Genomic DNA, 14701 nt, shown 5'->3' on the forward strand with positions numbered 1-14701 from the left:
TACAATCTAGGGGAAATTTCATGATAATGAACCTCAATTACTCGTAAATCGAGGTTCAAGTAGAGTTTCTTAAAGTATAAGAGCAATCGAGTCTTTTGTCTTGAAAATCAAGCATAAACGTTCAAGTACTATCGAAGGAATAAGGAGTACTTGAAAAAAACTTCATTTCCTTGATGTGCGGAAAATTTCAGTTTTTGATATGATATTTTGAAAAAATCGTATCTCACATTTCACATGTCGAAAATTGAAAAACTTGGTACCGTTGGAAACTTCTTCCAAGGTACTAAAAGTTCCTAGAATACACTTTTCTAAGATTCCAAATGGAAAACATTCAAAAATGAGCTCAAAGTCGTTGTTTTGGTTCATAAGGCAGATTTAGGTTGGTTTTTGGCCAACTTTGAAATTTCGGCAAAATTCACTTGATTGGAACTAGCCTTTGAAATTTGGAACTCTACTAGAGTTGCTATCCAAGTTTACAACAAAATAAGTGGAACGAGAAACGGAGTTTTGAGCACAAAGATACGGCAACTCAAAGTTACCAAAATTTCCTTGTGAAATAAGGATTTTCCAAACTCGAGTCATGAACTTTGGTAATTTATTTGAGCCATGAAACGGCCTCGGAATAACACCATAATTAGCAGTATAATACTACCATATAAGAGTTGTCCCTCTACCAAATTTTATGGAGAAACAACTTCGGAAAGGTAGTCAACCAAACAACCAAAGTTTCGAAAAATCCTAAGGCAAAACTGTCTTGAGCTTTTTGTTTTCCATTCCAAACATTTGGCCAAGGAAAATCCTTCAAACATGGTTCATTTGTGTAGGATAAGCCTAAGGAACATTCATGGTACAGTTGGTAAGTGTTTTAACTCCAAGAAATTCAATTGGCAAGTCCACACCAAGTCTAGCATCAATTCTGTCCAAAATTTAGGGTTTTCAAGAACAGGGCAGGTTTCGTATTTTGATCACAAATCACTCAATTCAACTCGGAATTAAGAATGGTTGGTGGCGTTGGAAAATAAATTCATAAAAATATAATTTCACAGAAGAAATCGTTCTGAAATTCAGCTCACAACTAGCTCAAATTCGAGCCTTAAGTTGTAGCTTCTGAACTTCATTCTAGGAAAACAGAGAAACAGGACAGTCATCTTTAAATGGTTGGTACGGGGTACTCGGGTGGAATTAGGGGGTTGTATTTTATACCGTTGGAAAGTTGGGAATGTCTAGTTTGGACCACTGATCTTGACGAATCACAGAGTTATGGCCGAAACAAGAAGGCTGTCTGAGCATTACGGGAAAATTTTTCCAGGTTTGCTAGCTTCGTGAGATTAATCCATTTGACCAACCAAACCTCAATATTTTTTGATGAAACTTTATACACCATCTATACAACATATAAACATCATATACAAGCCATTAAAACTCAAAATTCCCCATAAAGAGGCACGATCATAACAGGGGCAGAATTGGAAATTTTTCATCCATGCACTCCTTGAAGTTTATACTAGCTATGCAACATTAATCTACCAATTTGAGCACTAAATCAACATTAAATCCATCATCAAACATCATATCAGCCATCAACCCAAGAGTGGGAGTTCATAGAGCCCACATTCAAAATTTTCTATCAATTTAAAGCTGCCCATGAGAATCCAAGAGCTCATGAGTGTAATCTATCTTCCATAAATCAAGAATTAAGTGGTTGATCATTACTTACGTTTGTTGATGAGCTAAGCAGAAATTTTGGTCCTTCCCTTGGCCAAGAAAACCGTGGTTTGCAGCTCTCCTTTGTAGCTTAATGTGATCTCCAAGTATTAAGCTAAGTGTAGTTCAATTTTGGTTGAATTTGGTAAAGGTTTGTGCAAGATTTGGAGATGAAAATTTGAGAAACTTTGAGTTGTTTTTGCAGCTGATGGTTCGGCCAAAGTGAGAGGGAAAGAGAGAGTGTGTAGTGCTGAAATAAAGCTTCTAAAGTAAGCTTAAATGTGTGGCCACAATTCACCCGAAAGTCCACTCTCTCTCGCGCGTGTACGCTCGCATTTTGGGCTCGATTCCTCTCGAGTTTATTTCACTAGTGCACTAAACCTCCAATACACTTATTTTCATATGAATATTATTCACTCTTAATTGTCCCAAAATAATGGTGTAAAGTCCATCAATTAATCGCGCGTGTGAAAACGCGTATTTCTAATTCAAGCGCGATAAAGCGAAACTTCCAAGAAATTCTTATAACGATAGTACTAATAACTATCACTTAAGTATTTAAACATAAAATACCTATCTTAAGTCCATTATACGAGTCTCCAATTTTCCCAACTTATGGTATTTCCAAACCAGCTAAAATCCCAAATCGCGTATTCACTATTTTCACTTAATGAGCTTCCAAAAATTAAATTTTTAAACGAGTTACTTTAAAAATATAACGAAACTATAAATCCATGTAATTAGGTCTAAAGAGGTTAGAAAATAATAATCAGAGTAAATGGGCAATTAAATATTTAAATAAACTCGAAATGAAAATTTAAAATAATAAAAATTTGTGAGACATCACAGAAACCAACTCCCACAGTTGAAATTCCCCCTCCTATTACGAGGAGAACTGTTGAATCTATACTCCATGAGAGCTAGGATGTAAATGGCTTGGAAAGTGGTACACATGGAGGTGGTCAACATGATGCCCAAGCTAAAAAACAATCACAGGCAACTGATGGAGCATCTGGTGGTAGCAAGAGAGCCAAGAAAAAGTATGCTAGAAAAACAACAAGAGGGAGAAGAAAGTGGACAGCAAGAGGGGAGAAGACATTATCAGCACAGGCTGACCATAACACATCTTCACAGGCTACTCAAAATACATCACAGGCAGTTGCTAAAGAAATGGAAGAAGCTGATGATAAAGATGTGTTGCATGACAACATAATGGAAGATGACCTGCATAGCACTGATGGTTCTTCTGATGAAGATGATGAAGTGCTGAAGGGAATATAATATGTTGACTTCAATGTTGAAAAGGACATGAGAAATCCACATTTCCAGGTTGGGATGCGATTTGCATCATCAACTGAGTTCAAGGCCGCAATCTAGAATTATTCTATTGCTAATAGCAGACCTGTTTGGTACTACACTAATGAAGAACTCAGAGTAAGGGTAAGGTGCAAGGATCCATGTAACTGGGAGTGTTATGCTTCTCAAGAGAAGGCACTTGGGCCGAATGATTTGGTCATTAAGACCCTTTATGATGTACATGAAAACTGCAATCATGCCTGAAAAAATAAAATGGTGACTGCTAAATGGGTTGCTGAGAGATACAAGGACAGAATTAGGGCCAATATGAACATTCCAGTCCATTCTTTGAGGCAAACAGTGTATGAGGAGTACAAGATACAAATATCAAAAATAATAGCTAGAAATGCTAGAGGTATAGCTGTTGACAAAATCAAAGGTTGTGCAGTTGAATAGTATAAGCATATATGGGAATATTGTGAGGAGATTAAGAAGACTCACACTAATTCTGCCATGGTAGTTGAGTTCACTCCATATAGAGATCCAGGTTCGAATCCTAGGTTCATGAAGCTGTACTGTTGTTTTGGTGCATTAAAAGAAGGATTCAAAATGTGTAGACTTGTGATTGGACTTGATGGCTGCCATATAAAAGGCCCTTACCCTGGTCAACTTTTATCAGCAGTAGCAGTTGATCCCAACAATGGTTGGTAGCCTATTGCTTGGACCATAGTGGAGAAGGAAGCTATAGTCCAGTGGAAATGGTTCGTACAACTTCTCCAAGTAGATCTGGAAATAGATAAACAGTATCACTACACTTTCATCTCTGATCAACAAAAGGTAAGGATCTTATTATCCATCATTTGGTGTGAGGCTTGTGGCTACTTGAAGCAATAATTCATTTCTTTTTGGTGCAGAGATTGGACAGAGCATTATCCGAGGTGCTACCCAACTCTGAGTATAGATACTGTGTGCAGCACATGTATCGAAATTTCAAGAAGAAACATCCTGGAAAGGCACTTAAAGGGATGTTATGGTCAACAGTTAGGAGCAGCACAATTGAGATATATAAGAAAGCTGATGAGGACTTGAAAGAGTATGATAGTGAAGCATACAAGTGGATGGAGAAGGCTCCTCATCCGATGCATTGGTGTAAGGCTTACCTTTCTCCTCACACTAAATGTGACATGATTGTCAATAATCTATGCGAGTCTTTCAATTCACGTATACTAGAGGCCAGGAATAAACCAATTATATCTTTATTGCAGAAGGCTAGAGAACTGATGATGGAAAGAATTCAAAAAAGAAAGGTTGCCATGACAAGATATCCACACTCAACTGGTCCTTTGATTAGAAAAATTATTGATGACAGAATTGAAGAGTCTTTCCAATGGTTCCCACAATTCAATGGGATTGATGGTTCTCAGGTAAAGTGCCCAAGGAATTCCCAGTTTGCTGTGAATTTGAAAAAGAAGAGTTGCACTTGTCGAATTTGGGAATTATCTAGTTTACCTTGTACCCATGCCATTGCAGCAATTAAGCAAACTGAGAATGATCCACATGAAATGATTGCGGAATGTCACTACAAAAGGTTATTTTTACAGGTTTATAATAATGTCTTGCAACCCATCAATAGCCAACTACTGTGGCCTGAGTCCAGCACTCTTCAACTCGATCTTCCAATTTCCACTTTCCAACTTGGGAGGCCAAAAAAGGCAAGGAAATGAGACAAGACAGAGGGGAAGAACCATGGAAGAAAGCTTAGAAAAAAATGTCACTATGCATTGCAGAAATGTGTTAAAACAGGGCACAATGCTGCAACATGCAAAGAGGTGACTGAGCACCAAAAATCTGGTCAGCCAAAGAAGAACAAACAACCTGTGAGGATACAAACAACTTGTATTCTAAATGTCTTACATGTAGTCTCTAATCAATTCAACTTCTATTTGTACAAGGTTTCAAGAAGAAAACAGCAAGCAAAAGTAGTCTAGTCACATGGTTTAGAGACCCAACGGCAACAGCAATAGCAACAGCAAACTCCATTAGCTAACCAACCAAGCCAACCAATCGCATCTGCGACTCAGCAATCAGATCTAATGTCCCAACACCCAACTCCACCACTTCAGCAATCAATACCAGTAGCCACCTATTTCAACAGCCAATACCAGTAGTTCAGCAACCAAATCCAGCAGCTACAAGTTCTAGATATGGCATGAAATTCAACAGAAATGGTAAACAGCCCTTGACTAATGCTGACAAAAGGATGATTAACGCTAATTATGCCTATTTGGGAAAGGAACCACCCTTCAAGGTTGGCAGGTGGAAGGGTAGAAGAGGTGCAAATGCTGGTAGATCTAGATCTACAAGAGGCAGAGATGCAGCTGCAAGTTAGATGGGATTGGATAGAGTTTTAGAGATGTTGATGATGTTGACTGATATGTACATACGACTTAACTTTTGACTTATAATAGTTTATTTAAGTGGGGCTGTTAAAATAGATGCATTAAAGTTTAAGGGATCCGCTTCATGTTAATAGTGGATGGCTTTTGTTTTGTTATGGTGGATGCCTTTTATTTTTTATCCACTGTCTTTTTGCATGTTCAAAAGAAAGCTGTGTAATTCTGCAAATTGGAAACTTTTTGGTCTGTTATTGCTACAGACATTACCACCAAAAGCTGCATCCACTCAACCTTACTACTCCCATATTTTCACAATCACCCAACAACATTAACTATCCCTTGATGGCCAACATATGGTCACTCTTAATAACAGTCTTCAAATAGCAGCAGAGACAATACAGCAATACAAAAACCCATGTACCGAGAAGAGCTCTTAGGAGATAGTGCTTTTTGGTCTTGTGTTTTTCCACTTCACTCTCCAATTTTGAAACTTTAAGTTCCAATTTTTGAGCTTTAATTTCCCATCTTCTTGTTGAAGTTTCTAGTTCCTCCATACTACTTTCCATTCTATTCATTCTTTGCAGCAAACCGGGGATCACTTAAGTTGATCTTTCACACATTGTTGGATCATACCATTCCCAAAAAGTCACATCCTCATCTTGCAATTTACATTTTCCAAGACTAAATTCTCTTGTTATAACATCTCCATTACAAATCTAACATCTTACCTCTCCTAAAGTGCAGACCACATATCTTCTTGTTGGGTTCCAATTTGTCCATGAGGTCTTCATCGTTGCTGTTAATCCGCAGGAGCATCTAGGTATGGGTTCAGGAGAGCGTCTCGACATTCTTTGGCTTCTTCGATTTCTGATTGATGATTTAGGGCTCCCAATTGAGTCCCTATTTTTTACTCCACAAAAGACCAGACACACTAAACCAAGATTTTCCCTTCCCTTCTCTTCGATGGTTTAATGAAAATTGAGGTAAACGGTCAGTAAATTATTAGACAAAATTGCCCCTACACTTTGCCACGTGTAATGCTAATTTCAGAAATTAAGAGTCATTACCGACGAAATGGTCACATATTTATTGATTAAGTTGTTTAGTGGCCAATTATTGATGAACAATAGTTCGATGGTCAAAATATGATCTGGACAATAGTTCAGTGGCCGTTGAAGTTTTTTACCCTTCTTTAGAATATAGCTCCTTTAAAAAAAAAATCCATCAAATATTACTCCTTAGAATGCATGTATCCACCTGTACCCGTTGTGCGACGAGAAATATTTAATAGATTTTTTTTTAAAGTAGCCATGGTTTAAGGAATTCGCCAAGAGCCGTTTAGAATTGGAATTCAGCAATAGAAACCATGATGTAGCTTAAATTAGACCACAAGGTCTATATGTGGGGTCATAGTCCGGGTTTATCCAAATATTTGCCCTACAATTGTAGTCCAAGAAGTGCGCCCAAGCAAATTTTTTTCGTCTTACTTTCTATTTTATAATGTCTTAAAATATTTATTCGATTGAAAAAATTAAAGTATCTTTTAGATTCTCATTTTGATACAGTTCCTTCATCTAATCATATGCATGTTATCATTTAAATTTAAATTTTAAATTTATGAGAATAAAATTAAAAAAAGAAACACAAATATCAGAATCAAATTACTATTTTTAAAAGATTGGATTCCCGAAACTAAATAATTAGAATTCGTACCGTACCGATCACGTTAAAGTTATCTCAATAATGGCTGTCATAGTCATAGTGTACCTACCACGTGAAAGTTAATAAAATATCAGATGAGAGTCATGAGACAAGTCTTCTTGTCAACAAACTCTTATTCATCCCGTCGGCGGAGAAATAGAGTGATGATGGAGGGAGAGACGCGTAATAACACGAGCAAAGTGCTGCAGTTTGTGGTTAAAAAATTAACTGGCTCGTCAAAGACGCACAACGCGCCTGGCAAGGAGTGTGGCCCTTAAACATGTAAACTAAACAAACTAATAACCATTAGATAACATTAATTAAAATTAATTCAAAATAAAATAATTCAAAATCCTGGAGATAAAAATGTGTGTTAGAAATTGTGTTTGTGATGTAAGCAAATAATTTTTGACTAAATAATGGCTATTGAAACACACTTAATACCCTTGTTTTATGCAAAACACTATTCACTTCCTCGTGATTATTAACTCGTATTGATCTACAACTGACAGCTCATTCTGGAAGATCTAAGTTGATTGTCAAGTACTTTTTTTTTACTATAACGATAACATTTATATAACATAATCTATTCTACTCTACATAGAGGGGGAGTCTAAAGAGATTGTATAAAGAGTTAACAGGTTTACGGATTCGACTAGATCAAAGGGGTGCACTGGCATCTTTTTTGAATTTTTTTCATTACAGGTGAGTTTCGAAATCTCGACCTACAATCCAGAGAGGGACTTAATCCCTTTTTTTGGTGGTTGATTGTCAAGTTCTTGCTGGAGTAAATTATCTCAATTTCGATCTTAAGATCCAAGAATTCAAGTGAATGATTACTCATTAATAATAAAATAAAGACAGCCGATAATGGTCAAACCAGGCCATATTAATGCTTAGTGGGAACTCATGATCATTCTGAAATGTAAATGCGTCCGATCAAGCACTAAGACAATTAGAATTCGAGCTTCTTAATAACAATTTAACAGAAAGAATACACTCTAAATGACACTGCATAGCAGGTGATAAGCAGCACTTTTATCAAGAAGATCTTATTAAAATTATGTTCCAGCATGCCTGCGTTCACATCTTACTCTTACAAACCAGCAATTAGAATACTTTGAGGACTAACTCCACTTGATGTCTCTAAACTTGTATTACTTTTTTACTTTATATTCTAAACTTTAATTTTAAACACTTTACATCCTAAATTTTTAATTTTAGATACTTTATACTCAAAACTCTCAAGTTTGTCCCATTTAAATTTAATTAATAATTACATTCGCAAAATTAACGAGATAAAGGATGATTAAAATTAATGGAAACATACTATTTTGTTCTAACTGCAAGTTCTTAACTTTTTTGACCACTTTCAACATATTGTCATTGATTTATATGATTTTAATCACTATCATTAACAAAATTAACGAGATAAAAGATGATAGGAATTAATGACAAAGTACTATTTTATTTTTGTTATGATACTTTGACACCTTTTGATCATTTTTTGTGCATTACCATTGATACGTTCGTTCTTTATGTCATTAATTTTGCTAAATTTATCATCAATTGGATTTAATTGAAGAAACTTGAAAGTTTAAGGTACAAAGTGTCCAAAAAGTGTCCTAAATTAAGAATTTAGGACGTAAAGTATTCAAAATTAAAGTTTAGAATATAAAGTAAAAAAGTGATGCAAGTTCAAAAATGCAAAATGCAGCCAGTCCACATTTTGAAGATGCAAAAGAAAACAAAAAAGAAAAAAAAATCTTCACTGTTATATATTAGGTGAGAAACTTAAGCTGAGAGCTACATTACAATATTTAATCCTCCGTGAGTATCATTCTTGCTTTATTTTTAGTGTGGTACAGAGCTGAAGTAGAATATTTACAATAAATCCATCAAACTCAACCTGGGGCCACCACCGCATTACAAGATTATCTATATGAATTTTTTTTTTTTAAAGTAAAACTAGCCATAAAGTCTTTGGCGACCAAGTGGTTGAAATAGGATAAAACAAGAAGTTGCAGAGAGTCCAATGGCGACCAAGTAGTTGCTGAAAATACTGCAAAGATAGCATCCAACAAGAAAGCAATACAATGGAACTTCCTTTCAACTTCTTTGCTTTCTCTCTGTTCTTAGCCTTTGTTTTAACTTTGATCAAGGGAATCAAGAGATCAAAAGAACCCCAGAAACTACCACCATCTCCTTGGAAACTACCTATTATTGGTCATATGCATCATTTAATAGGCTCCCCACCACATCATGCTCTCAGAAAATTAGCTCAAAATTATGGACCCCTAATGCACATTCAGCTGGGTGAAATGTCTTCGATTGTGGTAACTTCACCGGGTTTGGCGAAGGAGATCATGAAAACTCATGATCTTGCCTTTGCAGACCGCGGAGAATTTCTATCTGGAAAGATCATATGCTACAATTGTTCAGACATCGCTTGCTGTCGATATGGTGACTACTGGAGACAAATGCGTAAAATATGCACCTTGGAACTCCTTAGTGCTAAAAGTGTCCGATCATTTGCCTCTGTTCGCCAAGATGAGGCTTTGCATCTGATATCATCGATTAAGGTTCTTGCTGGTGCTCGAGAACCAATCGATTTTACAGAAAAAGTGTCCTCATACACCAGTTCCGTGGTTTGCAGAGCAGCATTTGGGAAAGTAAGCAAAGATGATCATGTTGCATTCTTACAGCTACTCAAAGAAGTAACTCGCCTAACAAGTGCCTTCGATATTTCTGATCTGTTTCCATCATTCAAGATTCTTCATTTTCTCCTTTCAGCGGAAACTAAACTTCTTAACATCCACCACAAGGTAGATAAAGTTTTGGATAAGATAATCAATCAGCATCTTGAAAACCTATCAGAAAGAAAAACATCCACAGGTGAATACGGCCATGAAGATTTAATTGACGTCCTATTACGAGTTCAAGGAAGTGATGAACTCCAATTTCCAATTACCAACAACAATATCAAAGCTGTTATTATTGTAAGTATTCGACCAATTTTTGTCCGGTTATCACTACATCTTTTAGTCTCTAACCAAGAATTTATGCATTGAATTTGGTGCAGAATATATTTGCAGCAGGGAATGAGACTTCATCCGTAACACTGGACTGGGCGATGTCCGAAATGATTAGAAATCCAGGTGTGATGGCTAAGGCACAGAGTGAAATAAGGAATGCTTTCAGAGGAAAAAACTCAATTGAAGAAACTGATATTCAACAACTGCAATACCTAAAGTTAGTGATTAAAGAAACTCTGAGGCTACACCCTCCTGCCCCTTTGTTGCTTCCAAGAGAGTGTAGGGTGGCATGTGAAATTGATGGATACATCATCCCTGCCAGAACAAGAGTGTTGGTCAATGCCTGGGCAATTGGAAGAGACCCTGAGTATTGGGATGATCCAGAATGTTTCAAACCAGAGAGATTTGCAAACAGTTCCATTGATTTCAATGGAACTCACTTTGAGTATCTCCCATTTGGTGCAGGAAGGAGAATTTGTGCAGGGATTTCATTTGGTTTGGCCAATGTTGAGCTTCCTTTAGCTCTTTTGCTCTATCATTTCGATTGGAATCTCCCAAGTGGCCTCAATTCCAGTGATTTAGACATGAAAGAGACTGTTGGGATAGCTACATCAAGATCAGACAATCTTTGCTTGAAGGCCACTTTATATGATCCATGATATATCCTTGGTTCCACAAACCAAATTTTGTATACAAACTAAAGCTTGAATTGGTAATATCTGCAGATGCTGCCGTCCTCTTTGACAACAAGCAAGTTCAACTTGATGGTTTTGTGACTATATTATGATAATCATCTTTCGATAATATTCTTAGCCTCTTTTTTGAGCAAACTTCTTTATGATTACATATAAAACAAATACCAAGTGTGTGATCGGGTTGTGCACTCTTTTAATTATATATTTCAAATTGAGTAATCATTAAAATGTTTCTTTTCAACTACAATGGAATTCGTTACATTTTGTGAATGAGTATAATTGTGGGAAGTGAGTTCAAGTTTGAAGGGAATTTTGAAAGAGTGGTCGCTAAAAATCAAGGTTGAGTTTGATGAAGCTTAAACTTGACCTGCATTCAGGCTCGATGCATTGTCATGTTGGATTCTTAATCCAACATTGGACTTATATGTGAATAATTATGTGTTGCAAACTGTCAATTAAGGTTAAACCCAATTTAAGTGATCAAATATAGTTTGAGTTTAATGTATCTAATAGGGTGTGGGCCTTTAATGTGTAGAGATTTAAGAACTTCTATTTCTATGATGGGCTGAAATAGGGTTTCAAAGGGTAACAGGAATGCTACCTATAAATAGGGTCATGGTTCCCATGTCACACGAATTCTTATTTTGTCGTATTTTCTAGTACCACAAAATATAACTCTTCCCTGATATTCCATCGTCAGGAAAGATACCAAAGAGATACTAAGGGCTCTCTAAAATGATTGGTAAATACGTCTTGACTTGGAAGGCCATCCTAATATCTTTGGAGATTCAAATATCAGATTGTCGATATGAATACAGGTACGCTTCCGCAATTTTTACTATTGTTTTATTTCTTAATAATCGCCATATAGATTTTGGGTTTAATAGGTGATGATTTTCACCAAAGATTAAATATAAACAACCACCCTAACATGTCAAGCTTACCCAAATTAAGCTTCAGTACATAAAAATTACTGTGCAGTCAGGCTTGAATTCTATTCTGATTAACTTGAGTGGAATGAACTATCCGATATGAAAATAACTCAACTATACTCCTAATTAAAATAAAGATTAACTGTGGCTTAGAAGGAAACATTGGCGTAATGCACTTAAGAAAATATACAATCATGTACAGAATGTAAAATCAGCCCCAACTCAATAGCAATTTTATTAAAAAAAAAAGGTTTATACTTATGACTTGTATATGCACAATCGTTCACGGGTGCACTATATCAAATTAAGTGGAATATAAAGGCTGTCTTTTTTTTTTGAAGGAAAATATGTGGGCAGTCTAACATCATCCATTCTCTCTAGGTAAAGAATACTCTTATAAAATTATATGTGGCATTTGTGAATAAGATACAAAATTTGGGTTCAAAAGTTTGATAGGAGTGTTAATTTCTTAATTACATCGACGACGACAAATCTGGTTGGTTTGACAAAATCTGGTTGGACAACTTAGTAGGACCCTTTTTTCAATTTGAGGATGCCAAAATGGTTTCTTATAAAGTAAATAATCTTAATATCAATTACTCCAATGACGGTAAAACGGCCAGAGTACTAAGACTATGCATAGGCTTCAGTGCAGACATTAAGTTCTTCTTCATCTCAAGTTTACTATTATTTATTTATTAATTTCTTATTGTTATTTTTACTTATTTGCAATAAAAATTGCTTAAATAATCATTTTAAATTTGTTTTGTAGGTTTATGCCAAAAAAAAAGAGCAAAAAAAAAGGAGGAAAAATAAAAATTTAAAAATTAAAAGAAATAGTAGAGGTTTGTTTTCTTTTCTTTTCTTTTGCATCTAACCCAATAAAAAACCCAACAATGAACCCAACACTAGATCCACTCAAAACCCAATTCCTAAAACCCCAAATCAACCCACACAAAACACAACAAAAGCCCACATGAAGCCCAATAAAAACCACGAAAGAAAGAAAAATAAGAAGAGGCCCATTGGCCCGTTTCTTTTCCTTCCCTGAAAAAAAAAAAAAAAGTGCAGCTCCTCATACACATGTGCAATGCGTGCTGTTATGTCTTCATCGTCGGAACTAGGCATGTAGATGGGTCGAGTTTTACCCAAACCCAATCCAAACCCAATATATTTGAGTAGGGTTTGGATTTAATTTCTCAAATTCAAACCCTACCCAAACCTAGACCCTGTGAGAGAGTCATGGGTCTGGGTAGAGTCTGATTTTCTAGAATCCATATTCAAATTCAGATCCATACCAAACCTTACCCAGACCCATATATATTTAATTAAATAATATATATTAGTAAATTTATAAAATAATATAATATTTTATGGCTATTGGATCGAATATAGTAAGATTTTATGGCATCAGAATCTGCACTTAGTGTTGATAGTTAGGTGATTGATGAAACTCGTGCCAAATTGCTTTTAGATATGGTTGAAACATTAGTGATTACTGATGATTGAATTGAATCAAAAAAATGAGTAAGTGTTTATAAATTTTCTTATTCTATTATTTATTTGTCATCGGTCCTTAGTCAAATGACTTTATCTCATTCACTATTTTAGTACTGGATTGCTAGACATTTACCAACATTGAGGTTTAAATAAGAAAAGAGGTACAAAATTACATTTCTTTAATAAGACAAAATATTTATATATGTTATGGTTGTTTTCTTTTTTAAAAACTAATCTTAGTTGTCATTGTAATTGGTACAAACTTTTTCAAGAAAAGGAGAAAAGGTAAAGGCAAACAAATGAAATATTGGATGTAGATGCAGTTGAATCTTTGAAAATATATAGAAGTAGTTAATAATAATTCTTTCTTTCAGTTCACAATATTGCATTCAACTTGTTGAATGTTAATTTTATTATTTGAAAACAAAAATTGGATGGTATTTATATTATTTATGAACTCTATATATTTTAATTACATTTTTACTTTAGTATGTTCAGAAAATACCCATGGATACCCATTGGATACCCAGATCCATAAGGATTTGGGTATGGACTTACTTTTTCAGACCCAAAAGGGTCGGGATCTGGGTTTGGGTCTAACTAAATTAAATGGGTTTGGATCTGGATCAAAGGGATCCAATCAGACCCTACCCATTGACATGCCTAGTCGCAACAATGGACCAGGACAAGGCTTTGCGCTGGAACCTTCATGGCTTTATTTTCTTTTCTTTTCTTTATTTTTCTTTCTTTCTTTTCTCTTTCTTTCTCTCCAAGGCTTTGTTAGTACAAAGACAGCTCACCACATTTCAAATCCTATCCTTTAAACACTAAACAAAAATTGATCAAAGGGTAAGAAAAAAAAAAACATCAACCCATTTCATCCTATCTCTCATTTCTAGGTTTTAGGGTTTTTGTTTCATATAAATACATGAATAAGGGACATTTTAGGGTAGAGGAGGTAGAGACTCACTAGTTTTGAGCCACTGGAGAGAGATTAAAAGCAAAAAGAGAGAGAAAGAAAAAAAATTTTCAGCAAACCAGAAAAGCAGGGTTGATCGGCCAACCTTGTTTGATGCGTTTTTCTCCTTCGTTATAGATCTATTTGGGGTGATTCTTTTTTCTGCATTTTCTAGGGATATACTTTTATGTTGAAGTCTTTTGCTGGTAATCATTAAAGCCCTTCAAAATCGTGCTTGAACTTGGTCCCTTCTCAACTCTTGAAGCTCCTGATTTCTTCAAGGAAAGGAAGAGCCACCTTCATTCACCCTCCACATCCGATTGCTTGCTTCTACAACATTCAAGAGACAGTTAGTTTCTGGTGTAAACGGACCAAGATTTCTTTTGTAAGTTTTGTGAAATGATGAGTAAAAGAACAAGTTTAGGTTCACGACTATGGAGTTTTGTTTATGCAAATGTGATGATTTTGGGTTTATATAAAGGTA

General features: G+C 35.5%; 2 protein-coding genes across 2 annotated transcripts; both read left to right on the forward strand.

Moving 5' to 3' along the window:
• Window positions 1-3273: 3273 nt before the first annotated feature.
• On the forward strand, window positions 3274-5389 carry LOC113769370. Its single transcript, XM_027313829.1, has 4 exons — window positions 3274-3447; window positions 3712-3837; window positions 3915-4712; window positions 5156-5389. Exons 1-4 carry the CDS (start codon window positions 3274-3276, stop codon window positions 5387-5389), a joined length of 1332 nt encoding a protein of 443 aa, XP_027169630.1.
• Window positions 5390-9117: 3728 nt separating this feature from the next.
• LOC113777865 (premnaspirodiene oxygenase-like) lies at window positions 9118-11000 on the forward strand. The gene is made up of 2 exons (XM_027323121.1): window positions 9118-10096; window positions 10180-11000. Exons 1-2 carry the CDS (start codon window positions 9194-9196, stop codon window positions 10789-10791), a joined length of 1515 nt encoding a protein of 504 aa, XP_027178922.1. The 5' UTR covers window positions 9118-9193; the 3' UTR covers window positions 10792-11000.
• Window positions 11001-14701: the final 3701 nt, after the last annotated feature.

The sequence above is a fragment of the Coffea eugenioides genome, chromosome 1, assembly GCF_003713205.1.
Source record: "Coffea eugenioides isolate CCC68of chromosome 1, Ceug_1.0, whole genome shotgun sequence".
Lineage (NCBI taxonomy): Eukaryota > Viridiplantae > Streptophyta > Magnoliopsida > Gentianales > Rubiaceae > Coffea > Coffea eugenioides.

Excerpts from the sequence above, each read along its gene's own strand:
- LOC113769370 (XM_027313829.1), top strand. The coding sequence starts at position 3,274 with ATGGTGACTGCTAAATGGGTTGCTGAGAGATACAAGGACAGAATTAGG. Across the intron at positions 3,448-3,711 it reads ACAAAATCAAAGGTTGTGCA|CCTATTGCTTGGACCATAGT; the intron begins GTTGAATAGTAT and ends AATGGTTGGTAG. Across the intron at positions 4,713-5,155 it reads AACTTGGGAGGCCAAAAAAG|CCAATACCAGTAGTTCAGCA; the intron begins GCAAGGAAATGA and ends CTATTTCAACAG.
- LOC113777865 (XM_027323121.1), top strand. The coding sequence starts at position 9,194 with ATGGAACTTCCTTTCAACTTCTTTGCTTTCTCTCTGTTCTTAGCCTTT. Across the intron at positions 10,097-10,179 it reads ATATCAAAGCTGTTATTATT|AATATATTTGCAGCAGGGAA; the intron begins GTAAGTATTCGA and ends AATTTGGTGCAG.